Here is a 16,709-nt window from a genome sequence, read left to right as displayed (position 1 = left end):
CTGTGATCTTTAGATTTTTTAAATCTGCTTCAATATATGTTATGAATTTATTCCATTCCTTAATAAACTTTGTTTCTTTCTGATCTCTGATTTTTTGTGTTATTTTTGCTAATTCTAAGTATTCGAATAGTTTACTTTGCCAATCTCTTACCGTTGGGATACTAATTGACTTCCAATTTTGTGCTATTAATATTCTAGCAGCTGTTGTTGCATACTGGAATAAAGTCATGGAACTCGCATATCTACTACACTGGAAATTATTACAGAGAATGCAAAGGTTTTTCTGAAAAACGTGAACACCACTGCTGTTTGCAAGTCTCTCTCTCATTTACTTATCAAAAGCAGTTTTCTTCTTGAAAACCCAGTCACAGTGCCTAAAGTTCAAACTTTGTTAAGTATCACTGCTCTCCCCACAAAACTTTATAAGATGATTCCGTATTTGGAAAGTCCATTTTATCGCTTCCCTGTTTGACCCTGTAATTGTTCCCAAGATAACAGATACATTAATAAAATATAATAATGATTTCAGAGCACTTTATTAATTCAGAAATCATTGCAACCCACTAGATATGTCTTCTTATCCTATATTGCAGATGGAGGTGCAGCGATGAGACTAGAAGCCTGGAAAATAGTGTGTGCATGACTGAAGTAATATTTGATAGGAGATATTGTATACTGTATGTTGCTTGAGGGGGCAAAACCTGACTACAACCAGGGAGCCCAGAGAGAGATGGTAAGCCCCCATCAATAACAAGAGGAGAACACAAGAGCTCTGCAGTTCAGAGACCTGTCTGGTTCAGCATCCTGTTCTCACAAGGGCCCAACTAGAGGTTAATGAAAAGCCCACAAGAAGGATATGAGCACAACAGCACTCTTACAATTGTACTCAACAGCAACTCGTATAAGGAGGTATGCCACCTGCTGCTTCCTCTTCTTCCTCCTCCCCATGCCACTGACACCAACACCACCAGCTCCCTGCCCAGTTTCCTTTTTCTCATTGATTTTGGGTGGAGGGAGGCTGTGGAGTTGGTGGTGGCAGAGCCATCGGCAGCGGGGGCAGGGGGCAGGGGTGGGGCAGAGTTGTTATCAGCAAGGGGCAGGGAAAGAATTGGCAGGGTAGCAGCTGGTAGAGGTGGGGGTCGGCATTTTCTCAGTGGCAAACCATCCTGGGCCAGCCCTAGCATAAGCCCCAAGTAGCAAGGCTGAAGTGGGCAAGCTGTTCCAAATGCATTTGGAGACAAAATTCTCCCCAGATCAGGTCTGAGAAAAGACAGGACAATGTAGAAAAATACTAGAATGCAGCCATGTTCTCTGGAGACACACACATACACACACAAACACACATACACACATACGAGTGGTACCTCAGTTTACGAACTTAATCCGTTCCTGAAGTTCGTTCTTAAACCAAAACCATTCTTAAACTGAGGCGCGTTTTCCCTAATGAGGCCTCCCACTGCCAGTGCCTTTCTACTGTTCGGATTCTGTTCGTAGACCAAGGTAAAGTTCGCAAACCGGAACACTACTTCCGGTTTTGCAGAGTTCGTAAACAGAATAGTTCGTAAACAGGGCTGTTCATAAACCGAGGTACCACTATATATAAAATTTGTAAAAATGGAGTTAGCTGGTGTCTAGTCTAGTGTGGAAGCAACTCCTAAAAAGCTGTAGGTTTACATTTTCCACCAAAGCTGCTACGTAAGTGAAAAAGACTTCAAGCCCTTTTGCCAGCATGATATAGCAAATGGCAGGACTTGTCCTGCACCTCAAGGGTTATGCAGAAGAAAGAATTTTCTAAAGGTGCAGCTTGTCTCATTCCCGCAGAAGTGCAGCTGCAAAACCTTCCTTCTTTTTTAGAACATTTGAAGATACAGAAAGAAGCACTTCTACTGCATCTGATCACCCAAATGATCTGGTTTTGGAAGTTGATCAGGAACACAGGAAGATACATGTCTTATCCAAGGTCAGACTATTTCTCCATCTGGATTATGACTATCTACTCTGACTGGCAATAGTTCTCTCGAGCTCTTGGCAGACATATTTCTCATCACTTGCTAACGGAGCATTTTAACGGGAGACCTTACTCATGCAAAACACGGGCTCAGCATTTGGTTCCACAATGCTTGGGATAACATGACAGGCCAAACTCAGAGAAGCAATAACATAGTTCCCATAGACTAGGAATTGATTCAGATTTTAGGACAGCAGACTAAATACCCTGAGGATCCCAGGTATATTTCCCTATTGTTTAAGTTATCTGCAAGTTGAATGTACATACTGTATAAGGAACAGCTTCAGTCTTCCCTGTTCACACCAGTAGGTGTTCACATTTTGTGTTTGCCCCTGCCTTCTAATTTGTTGATTGAATTATGCTGATTAAGTTGCAACTGGGCATGCACACAGATAGCTTGCAGGCACACACTGTCTTAAAAAAAAAAAAAACCCCATCCAGGAAGCGTGCAAAAGCATACAGTAAGGCAACTGTAAATTCTCAGCACACAAGTTTTAATATGGTTTGCTTCTGCTTTTTTGGTCTTGTGCAATCTCAGGGATCAAAAGGGAAAGAAAAAAGCTCCTCCTTCAAGAGCCCTGGGGATAGAAATGAAAGGGACTGTAAATTCTCAGCACACGTATTTCAAGGATGATGGGACTTGTAGTACACAAAATCTGGAAGGTAACATACTGGCTACCTCTAGTTTACTGCAAAGTGTCAACAGGACCATTACAATCAAAGCTCTTCACCATTAAGTGTGCATGGTGAAGAACTATGGTAAGTCACAGCCCTCTGACAAAATCATCTATACAGATTTACATAACCATATGTACTTATACATCACACTTGTATGTATATGCATACAGCCTTTTTCCAGATACCTTTTAAAAACATGTGTGAGGCAGCTTAAGTCACACAAATCATATATTTCAAGCACACTTACATGCAAACAAGGCAAAAGGATACAACCTGTTAACACAGCAAACACTGTATCATGTGTGTGTGTGTGTGTGTGTGTGTGTGTGTGTGTGTGTTTGTGTATAGCTAGACAGACAGAAAAGAAAGTGCAATATTCAGAAGCACTATATGGAAAAAAAACTAATTTAAATCAGGGAAATATCAGTTGTTGGGTGACTGTACTTTCTCTGCTTACCAGCTGCTTGGAAATGAAAAAGAGACTAGACTTATTCACTAGCTTTTATATTCTGGCAAACATTAAACAATTAATTATATAAAACATTTCAAATGCAACAATGAATGCCACCTTCTCCAGTCATTACATTACAGAGACAGAACTTGAGAAGAGTGTATGAATACTGTTTTCAGAACAGCAGTTGTTAAATACTTATAGGTAAGGTCAGTACTTTTTTTCTTTAAAAAATTGTTTAGGGATACTCTCATTTTCCTACTTATATTTCAATACTGCCCCTCAATGAGGCCAAATGTAGATTCACAAAATGTTTAGGGGTATACGTACCCCTGCGTCACCCCAGAAAAAAGGCACTGGGTAAGGTCCAAAATTATTTAGATGCTGCAGTTGTAGACAATTAAAAGAAGATGATTTACAACCATAAATTTTGTTTTCTTTCTCTGCATTACCCAGCCTTTCAGAGAAGATATAAAAGTGACTTTTCTGGTGACAAATTCTATTCTGACCCTATACCACCTTTCAAAAAGGAGGAAGGATGTAGAAGGATATACATTTACTATTTAGGGATCTCAGAGTGGCAGACAAGAACCAATCTTATAGAGAAAAATGCCTCGTTTTCTCATTCAGCTGTAAACTTACATTTGCCTGAAAGAAAGTGATGGAGAAAAAATAACAACAATGGGAGTCACTTTTCTCCCCCACAAAGAAAGCTTCCAAGAGACGTACCACAGCCTGCTTCCTCCAACTTGAAGGTGATGAGGAGGACCTAAGAACTGGGAAATGAAAACTATTTTACTTTTGCCCTTCTTGATTAGATGTTTGTGTGGTGGTGATATGTGTTTGTTTAAATGAAGCTAATCCCAGTTAATTTAATTATCCTTGAATTAGGCTTCTATGCGCTTACTTCAAAAGAAAGCCACCTGTTTGTTTCCCCTTCAGTACAGTTGTTGCTAAGGCATCTTGTTTCACTGCCTGATGAAGAAACCTGCTCCACCTAGCAGTCTCTCTCCCAAAGAGGAAGGCAATGCTCATTTTTTTTCCTGTCTCTAGTTGAAGTCCTTACCTGGTTTCTTTACAGGTTCTGGCATCTTAAGGCTGGCTCACCAGGAGCTGACTGAGACTGCAAGGAGACTGAATGACTTCCAAGCCCCCCTGCTAAAGAAATACTACTGGGATGCCCCCTCCTGCTCCTCCCTCTTGTTCCCCAACTGTTGTCAGCACCACTACCTTATCAACAGCACAGAGCACTTGACAGAATTCTTCCAGCCAGGATAAATATAGCTGGGTACCATGCGTCAGGGAGTGTGAACCACTCAAGAACAGGCCCTGCTGCTCATTTGATGGAAGACAAATCCAAGCACACACCATGATGCTCTTTGCCTCACCCTCTCTGCCACATGCAATTTGCATATTTATATGTGACCATGCACACTGAACCTCTAAATACACTGGTTTCTTCCAGGCAACGCTGCTTATTGGGCATCATCCTGATTTGTTTGCACGAAGCTTGTGAGGAGGTCAGATAACATCAGCTGTTGAGCATTCATTCTGATCTCTTTACAAGGAAGTTGTATGATGTTGCACCAAGCAATTGTTTTCCTACACTTTCCAGTACATTTCCCCATGCATTGCAAGAAGTAAAAAAATAAATATTTTGGAGGGGGGTACATGGGTTTTCTATGTGGAAGACGGCCAGAGGAACTTTAATTGCACAACCTGAATTTGCCGGCATGTGACTTAATCACATCCAAAAATAGTGACAGCCTGGAAGTGCCCACTATGGGCATGATCCAGCCAAAGTTAGGCATTTTCAAGTCCCCTTCATTTAAATGGGAGAGGTGATGAGTGAATGCTCAAATCTCTCCTACTGAAATCAGTGGGATAGAAACAGGCTTAACTTTGGCTGAATTGTCTCCTTTGTTTTTGGAACGGCAGTGACAAATGGTAGACTTGGGTACCCAAACCTGACCAGCAGCAGCGTCCTGACTTTGCAGCACAGTTGAAAGAGAGTTGACTCCCAAAACTTGGACAGACTTGCATGGGAGAGGAATATAACAGGGCTTCACTCAGTTGGGAATCTGTGATCCACACATTATAAAAACTTATATCAACCTTATAGATTGCAGTCAGGCTTTTATCAAAAGTTAAGTTTACTTTTCATGCTTGCAGAAGGTTTCCTCTCTTTGTGCATTGGCACTTGAACACAAAGAATGACAGCGGCATCATTTTTGCCTAGCATAAGGTTTCTTCTTTTGAAAGTGAACCTGTAAACTGTGGTTTAGGACTGAGTTAGAGGGTTTTTTTTCCATATCTACCTTGCCAATGCAGACTCCTCTTAAATAGTTTAACTCCACCTCCCTCCATTATGAAGATTGGGCTGGGAACTGGCAAGCAGCCCAATCATATTTGTGGCTCTTATATAAACTTCTCAGCTGTTCTGTTTTAAAACACATATTTATTTCTTTGGCTCAGATCTCGTCCTCATGCTCAAAGGACAAATGGACAAGGAATGATTTATGCCCCCCCCGCCCCCCGCTGCTACTGTGCTGCTAGCTACCAGATGGCAGCATTGTAATGATATAATACATATTACCCAGTTTGTGCTGAGTTTTATGTTCCTTCACAGACATACTCCGATTTTCAGAGCTCACTCATTTCCCTTTGTAAGGAGTTTTGAGGTCATTAACTGGACACTGAACTTTATAAGGTTTGCTTCAAGCCATCAGAATCCGCCTCGGTGCAATGGATAACATTTCTTTTGCCACCCAAAATATAGTGGCATATTATCACAGCTAAGAGACTGAGCTATGAATCTCAAAGTTCCCCACTCAAATCTTGTTTCTGTCAGGAACTCAGTGGCCTTTTCCAAGCCACTCGTCCCCAGCCTCAACCCCACCACCTAAAAATAAAAAATGGGAGGGGGGTTAATAATGCTGATTTACCTTACACTGTTGCTGTTAAAGATTATAAGTAGATAATGCATATGAGGCATTTTGAGCACTTGAAAGTGATGTAAAATTTTATGGAATTATTACTATTAATTATTACTATTGCATCAATTAAGTTTTTTAAATTTGTTGTTAGCCGCCCTGAGCCTGGTTTTCTGAACCGGGAAGGGCGGGGTATAAATAAAAACAACTTCTTCTTCTTCTTCTTATTATTATTATTATTATTATTACTATTATTATTTTGATGTTTATTTATTTATTACATTTATATAGCTGCCACATAACAGCTGCCAGAAAGCAAAAGAATACAACATTAATTTAAAATACAGTATAAAATAAGGGAGGGGGAGTATAATAAATTATTTTTGAGAAGCTGAAACATGATGAAAACAGTTTAAAATTCAATTTAAAACAGGGAGGCCGAGGCCTGAGTGAATAGAGAGCGCTTCACCTGAAAAGTCAATGAAGATGGTGCCAGACAAACCTCCCAGGGGTAGAGTGCTACTACCAAAACGGCTCTGTCTGTAGTGGTTACCCTACTTACTTGGTTTGGTGGAGACCCCTGGAGTAGGACTCTTTCCAGGGAACTATAGGTGAGAAAAAGCAGAGACATCACCTTGCCAACAAAGGTCTGTATAGTTAAAGCCATGGTTTTCCTACTAGTGATGTATGGAAGTGAGAGCTGCACCATAAAGAAGGCTGATCGCCGAAGAATTGATGCTTTTGAATTATGGTGCTACAGGAGACTCTTGAGAGTCCCATGGACTGCAAGAAGATCAAACCTCTCCATTCTTAAGGAAATCAGCCCTGAGTGCTCACTGGAAGGACAGATCGTGAAGTTGAGGCTCCAATACTTTGGCTACCTCATGAGAAGAGAAGACTCCCTGGAAAAGACCCTGATGTTGGGAAAGATTGAGGGCACAAGGAGAAGGGGACGACAGAGGACGAGATGGTTGGACAGTGTTCTTGAAGCTACCAGCATGAGTTTGACCAAACTGCAGGACGCAGTGGAAGACAGAAGTGCCTGGCGCGCTCTGGTCCATGGGGTCATGAAGAGTCAGACATGACTAAATGACTAAACAACAATAGGTGAGAAAAGGCTGTCATGTAAAGAACAAAGCTGCTTGGGAACAGCATATTAGCTAGATAAGAAAATGCTTGGAGTCGAAGAGTTGGACTCTACCATGTCCAAAATGGCCAGCAACAGGAGCTCAGACTAGGCAAGATGGTGACCCCAACTTGTCAGAAAATGACTCTTAAGCAACCAGAAGCAGTAGGTCTTAGGGTTGAGCCTTAATCTTCTGGGGCCTAGCTCAAATCTGTCAATTTCTTGCCACTCCTATTGCAGCAGGTGAGCTTGCAGAGCCTAGTTGATATCACCACCCCCAGGGCACAAGGGTCTCCTGCTATTACTCACAGGCCAGGTGGAACAGATGGAAAGGCCCAGTCCTGCTGCTCAGAGGTGAGAAGAGTTGGCAACTGCTTGCTGTCTGTTGGACTTGGCTAGATATCCTATACAGTATTCTTTGCATTTAAGTATGGTGATGCAGATCCCATAGTGCTACATGGATCCTGTAAGTCCTTTCCCCCTTCCCCTAAACCAATAACTTACCCAGGTGGTGGAGGTTACAACAATACTCCCAGGATCCCAGGAAATCATCTTTTTTTACCAGGCGCTGGGGCTAGTCTCAGAATTCCTGGCTAGAAGCTGATGCTAGCTTTATCATTTTTTCCACAGATTCCAAGCCTTTGTAGAAATTGAGAATCTGGCAGATTATGGCAGTGCCTGCCTCCACTGTAGTCATCTTCCCAAGGGTAAGTTGGGGGGTTTGGTGGAAGGGGGGCAGCAGAGGTCACTGCTATGCTTCAAATCTTTTGCAAGAATTGCAGTTAAACTGTTGCAAACAGGAGTGCCAACCTGAATAAAATATGGAGGGGGGCAGGTAAGCCCCACCCCACACTATCGATCACATGATGCACTGCACACACACCATTTGAATGGCAGTGCCCATCAACTTGGGGGGGCAGCCCCCTCAAATATTTTATTGTGGGGAAAGCCCCCTTGGCCCCTAGGAGTTAGCTCCTATACTTGCAAAAGTCTGAGAACTGCTGAGGCTGCAATCCTGTACATACTTACCAGGAAGCAATCTCATGGAATTCAGTGGGGCTCACTTCTGAATAATGTACAGTTTCCTTGGCATGAATCTACACTAGAAATTCAGCGGGGGTCCCTTCTGAAACAAGGTAAGACACTTAAGTGCTACGTACTGTATTAACAAAACTGCAGTGGTTAAGTGTCCGTTGTTTCTTTGCAAAATAAAAGGATAGAGAAAGAACCAGAAACAGGCATGGGGCACATAACTTGTCTCCCAGCAGAGAAGCAGCTGTGACAGCAGAGACACCTTCTCTTCTTTTTTTATGTGTCTTTGTGTTATGTAGGAACACAGAACCTAATATTGAGTCAAACCACTGGTAAATCTAGCTCAGTATTATATAGATAGATAGATAGATAGATAGATATAGATAGATAGATAGATAGATAGATAGATAGATATAGTTTATTTTTGCATTTTCAATTCTACATACAGTAACAGAAAAAATAAAGCCAAACTCAATAAAAACATAATTCCCCCTCGTCTTCCCTCCCCCCTCCCCTTTGTGGGTCCTTATGTAACATTTTCCCCTCTGCGTCTCCTCAGTAACTCTTATTGTTATAAATCCTTTGTTAAACCGTCATTCAGATTTTGGCTACAAGTTTTCTGTCAAACCTACTAATGAATGTAATTGTTTACAATAATTTTTCAAATACATTATAAACCTTCCCCATTCTTTATTAAAATTTGATTCTTCCTGGTTTCTGATTCTTCCTGTAAGTTTTGCCATTTCAGCATAGTTTAGTAAAACTGAAAACAGGAGAGACCCCTTCTCAGCCAAGGTGCTTTCCATGCTCAATACTCGTACTGTACAACTGTTCTGCTTGGGTGTCCACTGTTTCATGATGGGAGGCTGCGGACCTCCCAGGCACCCCAACAGGTCTAGGTTCTACCAGCTTCCACTGTTGCCTTTTACTTCATCAGCAGAGAGGGAGTTGGCTTTTTGTTCTTCAAGGGTCATTTATATGGGTGTTGTGCTATGGTTACAATTCTCTGGTAACGCTGTTTTACACACACTGTGTGGAGAAGCCCTAACTACATCAATTATTTTTTTTATGCCCATCTTAAAAGCTTGCAAATTGCCTTCTGGTTACTTCTCAACTAATGTTCCCAACAGCAGGGTGAAAGGAAGCCCTTGCCTCAGTGTTAAGATTTCAGCCTTTCTGTCACAGTTCCTGTATCTTGCGTGTGTTACGTCTGCAACTGAACAAGGCATTTGCCTTTTTTGGAAGAAGTTTATATTGCTGACTCATACGTAACATGTAATCCATTATAACCCCAAGGTCTTCCTCAAGAAGGCTGAAACATAATCATTTAATGGTTGTTTGTTCCAATGTGTGATATGGGAATTGTGAAAGTAATAGACACCAATGCTCTAAGAACACAGGAAGCACTTTGCTGGGGTGTTGCTTGTCCTTAGCATTTGTTACACAGAAGTGTAAACTTTTTGATGTGTTGTTTCTCAAACAAGCTTTGCTCAAGCTGGAATCCTTATGTGGTTCCTAATTAACCTCTAGTCAAGGTGTGGACACCTTTGCACAGGGTAAAGTCATCCCTGCCCCATCAACGCCCCCTGGTTTATACACAAACTGAAATAAATCTGACACTAATGAAGCCGTGCTGATGTGAACAGTTGGGAGAGAAAGAGCTGTGAAACACACTGCTGGGGTGGGATGACAACTTCCCTGTGCTCTAAAGTAGCAATGTGCACACAGAAATCAGGAATCCCTGAATATAGGAGAGTGGAATGTGTGTGTAAGGATAAAGAACTACAGTACTAGATCACAGTGACAGACCTTGGATGGAACGGTTGCCAGTCTGGAAAAATGCAGGTGTGTAAAACAAATGTAGACTGATAAATGCAGCTGGATAGAGCATGAGGCTCCCTTCACAGCTGTGGTGGAAACTCTAACCAATCTCAAATGTAGTATTTTTAGAAAAGAGGAGGAAGAGGTGGGGAAATATTTGAAATGAAAATGAAATTATATCTACAATTATTTTTAATGTGTGCTATCATAAAATGTCTGATTGTTCTAATCTGACATTGCGGTACCTGTCACAGTGCCCACCCTCCCCTATGCAGTGAGTGAAGTCCTGAAATTTCATTGCAGTTACTTTCAGTGAAACAATGTTAATGAGTGAAAACAAGGGATGGAAAGATCCTGCCAATTTTGCTTCCAGTTTCTCATTTTTCCATTCTTCAGTTCAGTTCTCCACATTTCTGTAGCAATTTGCATGTTTTATTTGTAGAAATTACCATGACAATTATTCAGCATTTTAGTGTGAATTTCTCCCTGGTGAACACATTTTTGCATGTACTAGAGTTTTGCATGCAATTTCTCCCACATAGAATGCATTTTCTGTATGTTATTTTTACTAATATATTGATTTTTATGCACCCCTTTACCAAAATATATCACTCAGTGGCATGAGGGAAGAGTGCAGATGTTAACTCTCACCCTATATACGAAAGGAAGACTGGAATGAAACAATATAGAAATCTTGATGTTTGCATGAAACAGAGACTTATATGGTCAGGTGGAGAAGATGCTTCAGCTCTGCTACTGCTGTGGCTGTTCTGGCTTGTCATACTTACATGGTACAATGGTGAAACGTATACAGCCTGAGGAGGGCTGGGTCTTTAGCACGTTCTGCACATCGGGTCCTCCCTTAAAGAGGGCATGTATTGCGGTGAGACCTGGACAACCGACCCCCTGTGTTGTGGGTGGGTACGAGTGGTCAGCCACAACACCCAATTGGTAGGTCCCTTGTAGCTGGGTGCAATCTGGCCAATGGGACGCAGTCCAAACAGTTTGAGGGACCTATTTATACCCATTCACATGACCAAGAGCTTCCTCTTTCGGCCCATGCATTCGGAACACCCGCCCACTTCTCCCTATTTTTAGGGCTTTGTGCTTGACCTTGCTATGCCGTCGTGTGTTGTCTGTCGTTGGGACAGGGGCACGGCAGGAATTTTCCTCACTTGGCTGATTGGCTGTTGCCATTTGGGTTTCATCTACCGCGTAGCAATTGTCACAACTTGTAAGGTTGTGGATAGGCTCTGGTTCTGGTGATAGGGATGGGAGAATGCTCTCGCCATCCCTATGTGAAGGGTATTCCATTAAAGGAATCCAAGGCCTTGATTGTTTGGTCAACCACTGAGAGGGGGTTGTGCCCGTGCCTGAGTCCAGGGGGGATATTTGGGTGGCAGAGTTAGCCCATTCCTGGCTTTCTGCTTATCCAGGTGTTCACCCTCAGCTGACCTATGCTGGAACCCTGGGTCAGCGCTACCTGCATGGCAGGGAGCTAGTCGAACCAGAGCCTATGCAACCATTCACTTTCTGTAATCAATAAAGTTGTGGCCTAAATTCTGCCAAAAACCAAAACCAAAATTTGAGTCAAGTGTGAATTTATTTAGGGGGGAGGTTTCTGGGTCTGAACATGCAAAAAGAAAACCCCAGGTACAAACCTTGCTATCTCCAAGTCCAGACAGTGCAGGGAAGGAGCCTTGTCTGGAAAACCCCTTAAGAGTGTACACAATACTGGTATTGTGTACATTCGCTGGTATTGGACCACTGCTTTGACTTGGTATACAATGGTACCCCGGGTTAAGTACTTAATTTGTTCTGGAGGTCCGTTCTTAACCTGAAACTGTTGTTAACCTGAAGCACCACTTTAGCTAATGGGGCCTCCTGCTGCTGCTGTGCCGCCGGAACACGATTTCTGTTCTCATCCTGAAGCAAAGTTCTTAACCCGAGGTACTATTTCTGGGTTAGCGGAGTCTGTAACCTGAAGCATGTGTAACCTGAAGCATATGGAACCTGAGGTACCACTGTACTATAAGTCAACTCCCTGTGTTCTTATGGATCTTTCATTGCTATGGTATTCTTACTGGGAATCACTTTTCCTCTACAGTTTTTTTAAAGGGGGAAAAAGGGAGACTATGAGTTAAACCAACACTTTAACAACCTGAAGATTGCACTGATGAATCATATATCAGGAAACTGTGAAAATAAAAACCTGAAATCATCATATATTTTGTTCTAAGTAAATGAATAATTCCACATTACAATTTAACCATTTTATGCTTGAATGATTAATAATGAATCTGGGCTGCAGATATGCACCATTACAGATTAATTAATAATAAGTCTGTGTTGTGGATAGATACTAAGTGATTGCAAGACTTACTCATGAGCCATTACAGATTAATTCAGGAATACGCTTTTCTTAAACCTGATTTTATTAAATATTTACACGTTATTAATATTTGCACAGTAAGATATTCCCAAGATCTGCAAACTTCTCTCTAGCCATGGAGAACTATAGCAGAGCCTGTATTAATGCTAGTTTTAAGCTGTAAGCTAAGGCAGAGTCTTTGAAGGTGAAATGCGACTTGCCTGTGAAGGACAAAAAACTTCATCAGCTGCAAATTTTAATTACAGCACAATGAAATATTTTCTGAAAATAATATATCTATACATTCCCTTAAAAAAATGAAAATCCCTGCGGTGTCCAACCTGTTGCATTTGGGTTCTGTAGGAATTTCAAAGCTGAAGAAGGGAATTCGTACCAGAAACACTGTTGAAATTTCGCCTCAATGAGATAGAGATGAGGGCTTTGGAAGCATAGTAAAAGATGTGTTTGGTAACCTCTGCTGCTAAGTCCAACTCATGTGTCTTTATTATCTGGCTTTTCATTATTCCGGGGTCTCTCCTTCAAAGACTATAGTGCTTCCTATCCATACCACTCCTTCCCATCACCTCTCCACTAAACTGATAGGTCAACTTCTTCTTGACCTTCTTGACCTCCCCAGTCTTGCCGTAGTTTCTCAGGGCCCGTGCCATCTTCTGGTAGGTCATTTTCTTGCGGTTGCCTTTCTGAATGCCCCAGCGGTGAGCCAGTGCTTCTTTGTGCTTGGAGGAGAACTGGAAAGTGCCCTTATCCTTATCTACCCACCAGATGCTATCTTTCATATCTCCACTTCGAAGCAGGTCAAGAAGAAACTGGTACAGTCGGATTTTCTTTTTACTGCCTGTAGGAAGAAATAAAGTAAGCCGTGTTTGAAAAGGAGCCAAAATGTCACATCTTTTAAATAAGATTCCTGGGATTTTTCTTCTTCTCATTCCCTCTTCTAGAAAAAAAGGCCACATATTTGTGGCTGCTGCTATCCCCCACCCCTAGCCCAGAACAAGGCTAGATTCAGAGCACTGGAAGAGGCTGCAAAATGGTGGCCAAACTGCCATCATAGTTGCTGCTGATTCCACTTGCAGCAATGCACAAACACAAAAACTTACAAAAAATGAATGGCACAATATTATTGCCACTGTTGAATGGGGAGCACCACCCTCAAGAAACAATTAGAGAAATTCTCTTCATGCTGAGGTAATTCAGTTAAATGATTCCCCCCAATTTTTCTCCTTACAAATGAGGTGGGGAATTTTGAGAGGCAAATTGCACACAGCTCTAGTGAGGACCTTAGAAACTGCTTTATACCAATTGAGACAATTTGTTGAAGTGTTGTCTAAAATGACTGTCTGCAGCTCTCCAGGGTTTCAGACAGGAGTCTAAGTCCTACGTAAGGATGCCAGGATTGAACCTGGAATTTTTGCATGTGCAGCAAGGGATGGCAAGGGAGTTGCTCAAGAAAACAGGAGGTATAGATGAGTTGGAAGAGGGAAGTATGGCCATTGGCAGGCTAGAGAAGGAAATAAGGACAGAAAGGTAGAATGGGGCAAGGTGTTGATTAGGGATGGTAGGGAATTTTGCAATAATCAAACAGGAACACGAGCTCTGCAGCAGTTCACTCACTTACCAGGCAAGCAGGTTGTTTTTATTGATACCACACACACACATACACACACACACACACACACACACACACACACACAATCTGATGGAATGAACAATGCTGATTCCTTAAAACCTTGCCATATTGAACAATTATTTCTTAAACTAATGTTACTCTCTTTATTGTCATTGTTTTGGTTGTGCAATTCAGATATGCTGAAGTTTATTTCCCATTGAACTCTATTTTATTGAGGTGACAATGGTAGCCATTAACATTCATTGTTGTATTTCTTACCCTGTCTCCCTACTTAAATAGTTCTGCATTGCATCATTGTGTGTGGGAATGTTTGGGCAGCGAGTTAAAGTAATAACATTGAATGGGAGTAGTTTTATAAACACATATGCATTCTTTTTTAAAAAAATAAATGATTATTCTCTGAGTTTCTCCGAGCGTCTCATACATTGCTGCACAAAAGCTATGTCAGTTTCACTATTGCAAAATGCTAAGGAAAAATCCACCCATCCAGCCTCTGCAACATTTCATTGGGCGGAGGGAGACGTTACCCCATCTGTGTACTTTGTATCCTTCCTTTCATCATCATCAATGAACATTCTGTACCAGACTCAAACACATGCACTTGCGGAGGAAGAAGGGGGCAGCAGGAGCGCACCACCCCTGGCAGCAAGATCCTGGTGGGGTTCCGCCCACGCTGGGCACCACACCCCTGCAGGTGGCACACCACACCCCCAGGATGCGCACCAGCCATGCCCCAGCCTGTTCTCTGCCCCTCGGTGCCGAAGCATGAAGCTCTGCTGCTGCACACATGCCATAATCCAAAATATAGGTCGGTTTAAAATGCTGCTTTCTTTGCATTCTGCAGCAATTGCCCTGCCATCTTTTCTTCTGCGTGAGGAAGGGAAGTCGATAGAGATTTGTTGCTGTGTTACAATGCCCATTCCCGTCAGGGATGTCTTGCTAGTGATCTCTGTCATTTACATGTTTTTTAATCTTTAGATTTGTTTCCCACCCCAAGTAAATATGGCTTAAAGTAAAACTGCTGGGGGGGGGACAGGGGACGGCTGCTTGATAACGGGCAATCAATAGCAGTAGCAGTACTGTAAATAGTGAAAAATATAGGAATATAATGATATCCGTTATGTAAAAGGGGAACATGCTACTGTCAAGAGAATAACAAATATTATTTTTGCAAATCACCATGCCAGGCTGGGATGCTCCAAATTTGATGAAATGTGAACCACAACAGACCAAGTTAGAGTAATGATAAAGCAACCAAAAGATGAACTGGTACACAACAGTGAGTTGCATCCCTAGTGCTGAACACCTACCTGCTTCTCCACTTATAATCCCAGGGCCAGGTTCCCTAACATCAGTCTCCCCATCTGATACTTCCAGTGGTGGACTCTGTCTGTCTGGATCTTCATCATCAGAACTGCGGTGGTGAGAGGGATACACACACACGGTACGAGGCACAAATGTAACCTGTCAGAAGCAAAAAAAGTATTGGTGATAAAGGAGTGTGGTGGGAATGGAAAATCCTCCAATTAAAGAAGGTGGATGTCGCTGCAAGAGTGACACAGGAAATTAAAGAACTCTCAGTCAATCACATTTAAGTTATTTCTTTTCATTAGCATGCTCAGGATCCATACAGACAAACAATTATTATTATTATTATTATTATTATTATTATTATTATTATTATTATTATTTGGCTGGGTTTCTCCAGCAACTCTGGGCAGCTTCCAACAAAATATTATAATACTAAAAGGGTCTCGTAGCACTGTGAGCATGCTTTGAGCTCTCTTCTTAGTGTAGATGTGGCCCTTTCTTACAAACAACTCATGAGCAGTTCAGAAATATGTCATTTTGATTGGCATGCCAACTCACAGGTGCATTTACCTGCAAAAAAGGCACAGTAGTATTCGCTGGGGAAAACAGAGAGAGAGAGAACTGTCCATAAAAGCAAATGCCTGGTCCTTGTCTTTGGTCATATGTACAAGAAATATGTCACAAGTGTGTTTGGAACAAAGAGGGACAGAAAGGGCACCTTGAAAGATAAGATAAGTAATGGAACTTTGCCCATGACTTCGGTTGCCCAGTAGGTCAGGCATTGGACATCTGTTGTTTTTCTGTTGATGTTATTCCGAAATGCCTCAGTAAAGAATGTGCAATTATGTTGCTTCAGGGGCACAGCAACAAGCGGTTAATGACTTGGCAAATTGTCTGGAGATGAGTAAGGTTGGAAGGGCTGGGATTGGGTAACTGTGTGTGCACATTTCCTGCCAAATATTCAAGGGTAAAAATACTGACCTTATCCACTGAGTCACACTGAGCACCTTATATAGTTAAACAAAACTGCAGCCTTAGAGATGGGGTGTGTGTGTAGTAGAGGCAAGGGAAGTTGAGAGTTTCATGCATTTTTGTAAGTTATTTAAACTAATAATAATAATAATAATAATAATAATAATAATAATAATAATATCTCTCTGCCAAGAGGGAAGACAATGTTGCCTGTGAAATTTTGCCCCTCATGCAGCCAGCATGTCTTTTCCCCTTCTAGCATCATTTACTGAGGTGATAGCATGTGGAATATTAATTTTCAAGAGGTTTCAATTAAAGCTATTGTGGGTTTCACATCTGGGCTGAGTAGCAGCAAGAT

At 41.8% G+C, this 16,709-nt stretch overlaps 2 protein-coding genes and 1 long non-coding RNA gene across 6 annotated transcripts in view; 1 reads left to right on the top strand and 2 right to left on the bottom strand.

Annotated features, from left to right (window-relative positions):
* The window catches only part of MYBPC3 (myosin binding protein C3), a 76,472-nt gene extending 72,119 nt beyond the window's left edge, over positions 1 to 4,353 (bottom strand). Inside the window, exon 1 of the mRNA XM_081856565.1 lies at positions 4,204 to 4,353. Within this exon, the coding sequence (XP_081712691.1) occupies positions 4,204 to 4,228 (25 nt within the window). The 5' untranslated portion in view covers positions 4,229 to 4,353. The remainder of the gene's footprint in view (positions 1 to 4,203) is intronic.
* A 2,204-nt stretch (positions 4,354 to 6,557) lies between these two features.
* The window catches only part of LOC309328680, a 27,616-nt gene continuing 17,464 nt past the window's right edge, over positions 6,558 to 16,709 (top strand). The window contains exons 1-3 of the long non-coding RNA XR_014150841.1: positions 6,558 to 6,681; positions 7,178 to 7,550; positions 7,827 to 7,903. This is a non-coding gene — a long non-coding RNA (uncharacterized lncRNA). The remainder of the gene's footprint in view (positions 6,682 to 7,177; positions 7,551 to 7,826; positions 7,904 to 16,709) is intronic.
* The window catches only part of SPI1 (Spi-1 proto-oncogene), a 27,701-nt gene continuing 23,458 nt past the window's right edge, over positions 12,467 to 16,709 (bottom strand). For all 4 annotated transcript variants that reach the window (XM_081838872.1, XM_081838873.1, XM_081838870.1 and 1 more), the window contains 2 exons: positions 15,379 to 15,532; positions 12,467 to 13,276 (listed from right to left, as the gene is read on the bottom strand). In XM_081838872.1, the coding sequence (XP_081694998.1) occupies positions 12,960 to 13,276; positions 15,379 to 15,532 (471 nt within the window). In that variant the 3' untranslated portion in view covers positions 12,467 to 12,959. The remainder of the gene's footprint in view (positions 13,277 to 15,378; positions 15,533 to 16,709) is intronic.

The sequence above is a fragment of the Podarcis erhardii genome (assembly GCF_964252035.2).
Source record: "Podarcis erhardii genome assembly, chromosome: 1".
Taxonomy (NCBI): domain Eukaryota; kingdom Metazoa; phylum Chordata; class Lepidosauria; order Squamata; family Lacertidae; genus Podarcis; species Podarcis erhardii.
Note: the sequence above shows the minus strand (reverse complement) of the source record. Positions and strands in the feature narration are given on the sequence as shown.